The sequence below is a fragment of the Volvox carteri genome (genome assembly GCF_000143455.1).
Source record: "Volvox carteri f. nagariensis unplaced genomic scaffold VOLCAscaffold_50, whole genome shotgun sequence".
NCBI classification, from domain to species: Eukaryota; Viridiplantae; Chlorophyta; class Chlorophyceae; order Chlamydomonadales; family Volvocaceae; genus Volvox; species Volvox carteri.
In genome coordinates this window covers 736,959-748,855 of record NW_003307593.1, presented here as the reverse complement: position 1 = coordinate 748,855, position 11,897 = coordinate 736,959, and the positions used below count along the sequence as shown (strand labels likewise).

At 56.0% G+C, this 11,897-nt stretch overlaps 1 protein-coding gene across 1 annotated transcript; it reads left to right on the top strand.

Moving 5' to 3' along the window:
- Positions 1–8,197, top strand: cog4 (component of oligomeric golgi complex 4; the record flags this gene model as incomplete). Its single annotated transcript, XM_002955315.1, has 18 exons — positions 1–183; positions 337–537; positions 1,106–1,157; positions 1,266–1,297; positions 1,429–1,554; positions 1,832–1,885; positions 2,125–2,268; positions 2,655–2,742; positions 3,319–3,377; positions 3,465–3,660; positions 4,145–4,245; positions 4,655–4,714; positions 5,365–5,466; positions 5,489–5,565; positions 6,455–6,571; positions 7,066–7,195; positions 7,667–8,054; positions 8,097–8,197. 18 exons carry the CDS (start codon positions 1–3, stop codon positions 8,195–8,197), a joined length of 2,211 nt encoding a protein of 736 aa, XP_002955361.1.
- Between the last annotated feature and the right edge of the window lie 3,700 nt (positions 8,198–11,897).

Below are 11,897 nucleotides of genomic sequence, written 5' to 3'. Positions count from 1 at the left end.
ATGGCAACTCTGGCTATCGACCTCAACTTAATCTACAAATTGACGAACGTATCAGATGTCACAAAATTACTGCACGAGACTGTGGCTCGTGAGCGAGCTATCGATCAAGACTTGGATAGGCAGCTGAGCAAGCGGAGCGACTTGGAGCGTAACTTTTTGTTACTGAACACACCGACAGCTGAGGTAACATGATATTGTGTTTCAGGTCGATAGCTATGTGGATGGGTAGAAGAAAACTGTTACATGATCAACACAACATTGGTAACCTGAGGAGCATTGGGTTGTGTGATAAAACCTCAACACTTAAAAACTAAACTTTAACGGACTACGCTGCAGACTTTGGAGCTGGTGCGTGCGGACTGCGAACAGCTCTTGCAGAGCGTGCAGGGCACGGCTCAGCTTGCGGATAATATCAGCAGCAAAGTGCGCCAGTTGGACCTTGTCCAGGGCCGCGTGCAGAGTGTGCTCAGTAAAATCAACCTCATCCTTGACCGCACCAACTGCATAAATGGTGTCCAGTCGGCCATGGAAGCTGAGGTGCGTTTTGCCGAGGGCTAGGACACTATCCGGAGCTCTACCCTAGTCACCGCACTCCCGCATGTGTTTCGTGGGGCCATAAGTTCTTGTCCCCGGGCCTCCCACTAGGTTCACACGAGGTTGATAGAGAGCGTGATGCTGTTGCTGATGTACAATGCCACATGGAAGTGTGATCTTCGGACTTGGGTTAGGATTTTGAGCTTAAGGAGGGGCCACACGAACGACTATAAACGTGTGTTCCCACATCACAACCAATGACTGTGCGCAACGCCCGAAGCAACACCCACTACCAAGAACCAGGCCGCCAGATCCGCTCTCCCAATCCTCCCATTCGGCCCACATCAGCCCGGCGCGCCCTACGACGAACACAAACCTAAAATGCCTAAGCCCAAATTAGATCATCCACGTTCCAAATGGCCGCGTGAATGCCGTGGCCCCCTTCCCCACCTGCCCTGCGCCTTCTCTGCTATGGTCCTTCTTCCCTTCGGCCCCTCCCCCCTCCCTCCTGATCTGGATCCTTATTACTGTTTAGAAAGCCAACCGCGTATAACGCCTCCCCCTCGTATAGGACTACGAGGCCGCAGCCCGTTACATCAGCTCCTTCATGGAGTTGGAGAATCGTATGGCGGCGGCTCTGGCAGCAGCTGGACCGGGATCGGGCCCAGCGGCCGGCGCGACGGAAGCAGCCAGCGGGAGCAGCGCCGCAGCGCCACTGCCGCACGGTGCAGCGGACGCTAGCCAGGCAGAGGATCAGCGGCGGGTAAGTGTATTGCATAATGCCGAGCCGATTTGTATCCGTGTGCCCGGGAGCCGGCGCGGGGGAGTGAGACAAGGGGTCGGGACAAGGTGGGAATCATCGACCCCAGTGAATTGGCTGGTCCACTCCCGCAGGTCTTGATGGAGGTTCGTTCCCGGTTGGAGGAAATAACGGACCGGAAGTTTGAAGAGGCAGTGGCGCGGAGGGACCACACGGCGGCGGTGCGCTTTGCTCGGCTGTACAAACCACTTGGCAAGCAGGTGCGGGAGGAGGAACGGAAGGGGGACGAGGAGGAGGAGGAGGGAGTACGGCTTAGGAGGTATATGGTAGCTGTTTTGGCTTAGGCAGCGGGCGATAGCGCGCAGCTCTGGCATGTGGACTCCATTACATGGTGGCCCAGCCCTCATTATCGCGATCCCACCCCAACCTGGATGCCCCAATCCTTACTGCCTGCAATCCGTACTTCACACCTTTACTACTTCCTAATCGCTCGCCATTCCCGTCACCATGTCGCCGCCACTCTGCTGCCGTGTGCAGGCGGAGGGGCTACAGCGCTTCACGGATTACCTCAAAGTTGTGGTGGGCGCACAGGTGAGTAATTAAATAGTGCTGGGGCTCGGGGTCTCGTCGGCGCGGGTCGGGGCGGGGTCAGGGTTATTTAATCCTGACCTTCTATGCAGTACAGCCGGCGGCTGTGCCTACCTGAGTGAACTGGGGTTCGTGCCATTTTTCCAGTGCGTGCCAAGCCGGGATTATGCACTTGCAAGGTGCCCTCTACGGTGTACGTTTGCATGAGTTTCCCGTGGTCACGACCCCCACCGACGCCTCAGGCCCGCAACACGTACACCGCCCTGGTGGAGAAGCTTGAGGGGCCCCAGGCTGCAGCAGCAGCAGCTGGTGGTGGTCGCGGCAGTAAGGCGGACTTCGCCGCTGCCCTGACGGCCCTGTTCAAGGACGTGGCGCTGTGCCTGGAGGTAAGAAGCACTGGGCTGCCTGGGTTGAGGGAGATGGGAAGGGGGAAGGTGGGAAGGCTTTTCGTGACGTGGCACGGTCGTTTGGCCGTCCGCGTGTAGCCGGCTCCCCAGGCTCCCCAGCCCAGTAGTAGCAACACCAGCTGTGTGTGGTGGGCCTCAACTGCCACCTTGTTAGGACAAAGAGGGCCTTGTGAGTCGCCACCACACAGCCTCCACTTGCCTCGGAGGGCTTTAGGTTGTTCCCCGTAACCTAACCCCCTGTCCCTCATCCGCCTTGTCTACCTCGCCCTAATTTCTGACCTGCTGCTTCCATATTTTTCTCCCCCCCTCGTCTCGCGTGTTATCCACATCCTGCGCTGCTCTTACGTGCCTGTGCCCCTGCCCAGGAGCACGAGGGGGTCATCAAGGAGACGTTCGGTGAGGCGGCGCTTCTGGATGTGATGGCGGGGCTGCAAGTGGAGTGTGATAATGCGGGTAAGGGCGCGATGGATTGGGGAGGGGATTGAAGGATCGTCCAACCCGCTTCTGAAAGTGAGAGCTGGCTTCTCAGAGATTGAATGAAAGGGACCGTTCGGCTGCTGCGGATGTCAGCGGGGGGAAACCCGCCGTGCGTGTGTTGCGGTGAACCGTGCCGTGGATAGGAACTGGTGAGGATGGCGTTTATGTGTGTTGTTCAAGTGTTTGTGTGTGTGTGTGTGTGTGCATTTTTAAATCTTCCTGCCGAGCGGGGAGAAACGCCAACGCGTGTGATTGTGTCTGTGTTGGCTGATGGAGGGCAGTGGTGGCCAGGTCCCCAGAGGAGGCCGAGACGAGGCAAACAGGATGTCGAGGTTAAATGAGTGGAGACTTGTCGGGGGCCCTTTTCCCGGGGGAGGGAGTAGTGTATCTTGGGTCCCATGCGACTGATCTGCCCGGTGAATGTCTCGATGTGGTGCGATGCATGCGGTTGGTGTACCTCGGCGCCCTGCACCCGCTTGTGCACACACATACACACTGCATCACACCTGCACTTGATGTTCCTACCTCTATTGTACACATAACTGTCTGCAGGCAGCCGCATACTGCAGCGCTACTCGGATAACCGTAGGCTGGAGCGCGTCGTGCGGGAGGTCACCGGCCGGAGGCGTGGAGGCGGAGCCGCAGGAGGAGGCGTTGGCAGCGGTGCGGCGCTGCCGTTCAGCGTGGGTGGCCAGCAGGCTGGCCAATCCGGCAATGCCGCCGCTGTCGCGGCGGGTGACCTGGGTACGGACCACCGAGCTGTCGAGGCGCTGATTCAGGAGGTGCTCGAAATTTGTGGCTTGTGTGAGGAGTACAACCAGTTCATGTTGGGGAAGATGCGGGCTGCAGCCGCTGCCGGGGGAGTCGGCGGCGGTGGTCGGGATAGCGCCGGCGGTGCTCCCGTGGGGACGAGCCACCATTTGCCGGCGGCTCGGGAGGCGACGTTCAAGTGAGCGGGGACCAGGAGGGGGGTCGGAGGTCTCCTGGGGTTCCGGTGGGTCAGGAGGTGAGCGCGATGGATGCCTGTTGTGTGAGGTGCGAGTAAGATGCCGGAAGTACTCGCTCTCTAGTGTGGGGACGTGTTGGGCGGTCTATGTGGCGATGGCGGCGTGGACAACTGCGTAACAAATATCTTCTTTTCACACATGCCGACACATCTACACACACAAGCACACACATACACATCTACACACACAAGCACACACATACACATCTACACACATGCATTGCGGCTCATTCGCACATTAAAATCAACATTCGTATAATTACAGCAATTGTCCTTCGGTGCTGGCCACCGCGCACCTTTCCGATCACCTTATCCCCATTGCATCCCCGGCACCATGCCAAACCTTTACCTCTTCCTGCCTTCTCAGGTCAGGAGCCTTTAACGTGTCGCTTAGGGAGCTGCTCAGCCGCTACGTGGCGCTGGAGGAGTACTACCTGGACGAGACGGCGTCCATGGCCGTACGTATAGATGAGGTGGTAAGTACAACGATGGTACGGCGGTGCGGCAACAGCGGGGCCGCCGATTCCGAGAGGGGGGCGTTACGAGCCTACCACCAGACCCGGTCAGGAACTGGGCCGCTGGGGTGCTGCTGGTGCCGCACCATGGCTCATCATGTATGGTTCACGATTAGGTGGGGAGGGGAAAAGGATTATTCCGCGCAGCTGCCTCCTGTGATGGGACCGCCGCGCTGGCCAGCGTTCCTGTGGCCTGGCTTTGGGTTTCGCTTGCAGGCGCCCGTTTTCTCGTGTCTTCCCTACGGTTATTCCTTAACGTAGTCAAGAACGGAAGGACGATTGGCAATGCTGCAGTAGTCGCCGGGTCGCACATGCGCTTTTCCCGCTTTCCTCACTTTCCCTCCCTCCTGACCTACCCACCCGTGAGCAGTTGTCCGGTGCGCTGACAAGCAGCATGGTGGATGACGTGTTCTTCATCCTGCGAAAGGTGCGTCTGGAGGGCCCCCGGTGCCGGGGGGGGAACATGCGGGAGGTGTGCAAGGTGGGATGTGGGGAGCTTACGGCGGCATGGCCGAGGAAGGGGGAACGGGAGAGGAGAAGGGCGGAGGGAAAGAGAAGGGATAGTGCATTCCAAGCCTATCAGGGGCCTTTTCCCGGGGCTGGGGCTGGGGCTGGTGCTTGTAACCACCTCCTTGACGACAGTCCAGCCACGCACATGCGCACAGAAATAATAATTCATTGGAAAGTTCTTCCGCTTCGCTGGACTACGGCGCACGCTTCGGTAAAGTTATTCGTGTACCTCCATCGGCAGTTCCCTCAACGCGGCTCAGACCATTAAAACACACGGAATTGCGCGGTATCCTTGGTACAGACGTGGCTCCACTCAGGGTTGACCGGCCGCTCCTTGTCCCGTGTTCATCTCCTCGCGTGGCACGAATGTCAGTAAGCGGCCTCTTCGCCTGCAGATCGATCGTCCTCAAACGCCCGTCAAGCTCCTCTTGTCACGCGGTTCCACCCGTTTTCGCCCATTACAGAGTCATCCACTTTTTCCAACACGCACCCTGCCTCCCGCCCCGCCCCATGCACCCGGTCTCCCCATTAGCACACCTACCGGCCTCACTCACCCCTCCCGTGCAGGTCGGCCTCCGTGCGTTGGCCGCGGGTCAGTTCCAGGCGACGGCAGCCCTGCTGGCGGAGCTGAACAACGTGCTGGCGAACCTGTTTAGGAACGCGCTGCAGGTAAGGGACGGATGAGTGAAAGGTGAGGGACCGAAGACGTCTTAAGGTGAAGGTCGGTTTCGTCGGTTTTGTCTCCATGCGGAGCAGCGCGTATGGTACGTGCACGTGTGTGATAAGCATATGGTAGGTGTACGTGTGTCTCCATGAAATGAGCAGCGAATACAGCCGGCGCTGTAGCGGCTAAACGGCAGGCTGGTGGGCGACCAGGGCCATTTACAGGCACGAACGAATATCACTCCCCTCCTGGGCCACTTTCTCCCCACAGGCGCTTTTGCTGACACTGCTGGCGTCGATGTTCAAATAGCAAGCAGTTTTAGCATCATGATATCATCCTTTAATACCTGCCCCTGCCGTGTGGCTGGTCCCCTCCTATCCCCTCCTAGGCCAAGCTATCCGCGGGTCCCTCTAAGGCCCTGGCTGCACTGCCGCCCCAACTGACCGGGATGGCGATGGTGGATCTACAGGGTGCGGTGACATGGGGGGGGGAGGGAAAGGGAAAGGGTGGGCGCCAACCGGGGGCCCAGGCGTACTGATGGGGGTAATGAAAGTCATCGGGTCGGATTTATTTCGATCATGGCAGGCAATAAGGGCCATGGAGGTGACCTCAAACAGAAGAAACGCAGTGGGCTCGTTGGGGGCAAAAGGGGCTCGGATGAGTAGCTCGGAAGTTAGCTAGGCGTTAGTGTGCGTGTGGAAAAAACTCCTGCTCTTTGAACCACCGCCCTTTACGTGGATCATTGAGGCACGGATGGAGTTGGGGACTTGGGACCGGCCCAACAGCTGCCCATGCTCTCCACTTCGTTCCCCTCCGTAGCCCACCACTGATGGTTATGTCCACCGGCAAGGTTACTTTTCCCCGCTGCTGACGTTTCCTGGCTGCTTGGCTGCATACGGCAGTTTTTTTGTGAAACCCTCTTTACAAACCCATAGTTTGTTCCACTTGCCCCTCTCCCCCTGCTTCACCTTCCGCAGGTTCCCCCGCGCTCAGTGATCTGGCAGTGGCCCTCAACAACACGGATGTGGCGGCGGACTACGCCAGCAGGCTGAGGTCGGAACTGGAGACCCACATCAACGGGGTGCTGGCCTCGCCGTCGGATAGGGAAAAGTGAGTCGTATTGCAGGCATTGCCGCAGCCGCTGTGGCCTTCGCTGCGAATTCGCTGTGAATGTACTATACTTAGAACCAGGACTGCACCGCTTGAAAGCAATGGGCCAAGTAAGGGAGAATGGCGACATAGGCAAGGCCGTACAAAATAAAGTAGGCTGCATGCATGTGCGAGTGCTTGTGTACACGGGCATAAGTGCCGGTGCTTTCCTTGTAGGTAGGGGGGCCAAAGAACACGTGCTTGTGGAGGCCCCTATCCATGGCCCCTCTCCTGCGCCTTCCCTCTCCCGTTTCCTTATCATGGCGGTGGCGTTACAAGCAGCTCTTGCTGCATTTCTCTTTTCCCTTTCCCCTCGCCGTCTTGTTGCTCTCCAACCCCTGCCTGGCCTCTCTACTGCTGTCAACTCCCCTTACCCTGGCTCCCCACACCACCATCCCCATTCCTACCAGTACCGCCACCGTTGCTGTATCCTTCTCCCACCCCTTCCCTCCCAGAGCTCGCTCTGTGTTGTCGGATCTGGCTAAGACGGGAGGTGACTTCCGCTCCATGGCGGCCCGGGGGTTGGAGTCTCTGGCGGAGGGATTGCTACCTCGCATGAGGGCGTTGCTGGACGAGCTGGCGGCGGTGAGGAAAGGGGAAAAGTCCATGGATGCGTGTATGTATGTTTGCCGTACATTTCCCGCGGCCGTTACCCCATGTGTATTGACACTCTGAACATAGGCTCAACACAAGTCTGCAGTTGTGCAAGGGACGTAATGTGAGCGGACTGTAGAGTGTGATGGCAACATTGCTGTCCTTATTGTTGCGTCTCGTTGATGAAACGAGGGCAGAACATGAACGGTTTCTGTTGGGGGTTGTGGACAAAGCGGGGCTCGCTGAGGTATTTATTTACCCCTCCATGCTTGTAGGTTCCCAAGTACGTTTGTATGTGCTAAAACCATCTGGACTATCCATTATCGCGTCCTTCGTCATGTTATACTTAGCTTGCACTCTCATTTACCTCATTTCTCCTACATCCCCAATCGCCTTCCCATGTCTCTCCCGGGCACTGCCCACGCACCACACCACACCGCACTGCCTCACACCACCCCCCAGATGAGCTACACGCTGACGGAGGCCGAGTACGCCTCCCTGGAGGTGGAGGGCGGCTGGGCGGGTCGCCTGGTGCTGGCCCTGTCCGGTCTGTCTTCCCTGATGCGATCCCTGCTGACAACCAGCAACTGGGAGGTGCTGTTTGGCTCGCTGCTGGACAAGCTGTCCGCCCGGCTGGAGGGGCTGCTGGGTCGGAAGCCCTTCAACCAGCTAGGCGGGCTGCAGCTGGACCGGGAGGTGCGGCTCTTGATCAGCGGCCTGGGTGACCTCACCAGCAGGACAGTGCGGGACCGGCTGGCGAGGCTGAGTCAGATGGCGGTGTTGCTGGGGCTGGAGACCGTGGAAGAATTGCTGGATTATTGGGGCGGGCCAGGAGGGGGAGGGGGAGGGGGTGCTGGCGGCAGTGGCAGCGCGGGTGGAGAGGTGGGAGCAGGCGGTGTGATTAATTGGCGCCTGTCGCCGGCAGAAGTACGGGCCGTGCTGGTGTTACGGACGGACTGGAGTAGGGAGGCGATTATGGCGCTGCCGCTGTAGGTGAGGGGGCTGGGTGGTTGGGTGTAGAGATGGCAGTGTGCGTGTGGACTGTGGCGGGGGGATGCCGGATGCACTCGTTGTTGTAATGGAGGCGTGCGAAGGAGGAGCGGTGGGATGCACCATCTGCACCTGCACCGGGGTTCACGCCGGACCCTTCGGGCTGCTGCAGGGCACATGTAATCCCCGCTTGGGTGCAATCTCCCTGCTTGGTACAAATTGCTACTTCCAGAATGCTGAAACTGCTTCGTGGCCTAAAAGGAAAATGCCTGTGTGACACCTGCTACATGCTTCATGTTCCCGTGTACCCGCTCCATAGCACTGCAGGTGTGCAGAACTGCGGGGTGTTTCCAAAATTCCTTCCCTGCCCATTGTCTGTAGCAGCCTGTAGCAGAGGATACGCTATACCCAACATTCTCCGTCGCGGTGGCATGGGTAGCCGTCATTCGTTGAACGCCGTTGGTACACCTGTATGTATGTCCATGTGAAGTGCGCGGAGGACAGTGCTTTGAGGGAGAGAACACAGGAAGGACCCCCACTGAGGTTCGGTCGGGTGCTAGGCTCTATGGCGGCGCTCTATTGCAAAACACGGAAATGCCGCTGCTGCCGCACCGAAGTCAACCAGCATCATGGGCTTAGGTGAGCAAAGCGCAACCATACACGCACCACGCAAAGACACTAGACCGATACACACAGTATAGCCGCTGCACTTCGCTTCCCTTTTTCCATGATTGTATAGAGCTACAGCGCAATGTCACGACCTCAAGAAGCTTAACGAGTACGAAGGCTGTCGGGCTTTCATGGGTCTATAGTTCGCTCAAGGCTGGGTGATGCGCAACCGACATCACCACACGTGTCTGCCTCCATCAGGCCGTCAAAGTTAGGCGCTCCGTTACGCTGGTATGAACCTGAGCAATAGGGGTATTCCTACAAGGCGTGATTTCGGAAGTTCCCACATCCATAATAGCCACGTTTCTGCAGGTGTAGAAACTGCTGTACTTTCATGTCGTACCTAAATCTACGGGCTTCCCTACTTTTGCCAGTATTTCATGAAACAAAGGATTGCCAAAAAGATTTTGATCTGAATCAGGTACCAAAGCTAAGCAGGTCGGTACTCGGCGCCGGTACGGCGACTTCCTAGGCATGCAAAAACGTGGCTAATGTCCGGTATGTACGAATATGGTATGGACTGTCCCCTCATCGTTTTGTTATTCAGGTTTTGCGAACAAAGGGCTCCAATAATTATTGGCGGCACCCAAAGACGCTGTTGCTAGTCCAAAAGCAGAACCTCTCCTGATATGCATCGAATGGATGTGTACTTAATCGTAAGGGATATCTTATGACCAGCAGCCCCAGGAAGGCTTATACACATGAGAGAGTTATATATATATATATATATATATATATATAGCGATAATGTGGGCTACATGTTACAAGTTGGCCAGGTAGGATCCCCCCACGAAATAGGGTGCCCGTGTGTCATTATCTTAATACTGTGGCCAGTTATGATGGCCAGGGGAGACGCGGGCATAAGTTCGAAGGGTGACGCTGTAAAAGAGGCCAAATTCAGGTATATACTGGTATCCAGCTGTTATGCCGATGTAGAGTCGCAGCCCGTCGACGGGCTGAGTTGCAATCGAGTCACGGCTGCGAAGGTATTCACGTTGCTTGTCAAACATGTATGCGGTCCTGTGGTATTGCTCGTGCGGAGAGAGTTACAAACGCGCTGCTATCGGCTACAAATTAGCCACGTATCGACCTTTCCCAGGTTGCGCAAGGACGCACAGTTACGTGGTCATTATTGGAAATCAGCTACACAATCATAACATGGCCGTTTGCAGGTTCCGGCATGAAACGATAATGCTGTGGGCTGGATGTGAGTCCAGCAAAAATACCTCGAAAGTTACGCCGTACGTAGCATTCTGGCAGCGGTCCATTTCAGTACAGTTTTGGTCGTAAGCTTGACAAAGAAACATATAGGCAGCCGAGTCGACAACCGCAACCAAAGAGACAATCGCGTTCCAAAGTCACCAATAATGCAGATCTGCAGTTCGGTGTTGTTTCCGCCTGCAATGTAAGAAGCGCGCACCTTAGCATATTACTGGCCTCCATCCCTCCCTTCCTGCTTTCTATTTAAAGTTTAGCACAATTTCTCGTTTTCCTATAGCTACTCGCCGTCGCGCCTGATAACAGTCAAAGTTATTTTCGATAGGCAATTCTACTTTTGCGGATTGTGAGATAAACCTAAATATTTTTGGCGCTATTTGATATAGTTACTTGCGCCTGGGGCCAGCGGAGGAACAATCCTTCGACTCGCTCCGACTCCCGAGAGCTTACCTCGCTACCTCGCTAGCTACCCCGCTGCTTCCCGCCGTCACGCCTGATAACAGTCAAAGTTTTCGATAGGCAGTTTTACTTAGATGTATTGTAATGTAAACCTAAATGTTTTTTGTCGCTAAATTATAGTTACTTGAACCTGGGGGCCGCGGAGGAACAATCCTTCGACTCGCTCCGACTCCCAAGAGCTGTCCGTCTTGACCTGCACCGCTAGGTATCTTCTTCCCATTAAACAGCGTATAGTTCGTGTAAATTCGCCAGTTCCAAGCTCCGGCTCCCCAGGTGCCAAACAGGCGGCGTTGATTTTTGCAATTATGCATAATACCGCAACCCAACAACCTATAGGATGTGTGCCCACATTCACAGGCAATACCGTGACTAAGTCGGATAAACTAGCCTTCGTAAGCATACACCGTATAATCAGCGCGCGGCAATCGTTGTCAAACCTAAGCAACTGCGTTAGTCGGTCCATTTGCCATTGCGTGTGTGGCTCAACCGGGTGGCTCGGAACCGCCAGAAGAAGGCTCAGGTAAGCAATTCGAGCGCGCATATAATGCACGGAATTGCCAAATCTCGGCGCGATACAATCTGTGACAAAGGAACGAAATAAGGGTTTTCTATTGATTTTAGTTGCCTGTCTGAGCTCTTCATGCTCGGAAGTCGAAGGCTTACGAATGAAGAGCAGCGGCCAGAACACTTTAAGCACACGCACTCCAGTGCAACCAAAATTTATGCAGCAGAATAGCGCACGTAGTTGGCAGCGCGAGCAATGCATGACTAGACTATGATAGCCCTGGCATTTTGCTTCGCTCTGCAATCCGTAGATGCGTTTCCCCGGATTTTAAAGCCCGCCGTTCAGCTGATTGTATACCGTTTCTAAGTACTGAATATTTCAGCAGCAGCAAGCTTTTGAACCGCACGATTGTACGAAGCAAGGGCGCAATGTCATAGGACATTGCTCGCCTGCCTTTCCCGCCCGCCCGCCAACTTAGCAAGGACAGTTGCTGTTAACCGGAGATCTTACCGACATCCACAACTTCGTTGGTCCCACCGAATGCTGAGCCCTTTCACCTACCGTGAGAAGGAATACACAGTTCCCATTACCTCTTACAGCCAATATTTAAGATGGTGCTTTTGAAGCGCATCTATGGGTAGCCCTTTGAGCGTAAATTGGGTTTTGGGCAGGGCGTGGTTTGCTCGTAAAGGAGCTCGCAACCATGACCGTGTAACCCGCCCTTCACACCCACTACCTCTATTCACAGCTCTACGGAGCGACAGGTTTACGTTGGCGTGCTGTTCGCAGGAGGGTCAGGCCACTTCAGTAGCTTGTGGGGTATGCACGCAATCTGCTTGTGGGTATGCAGCG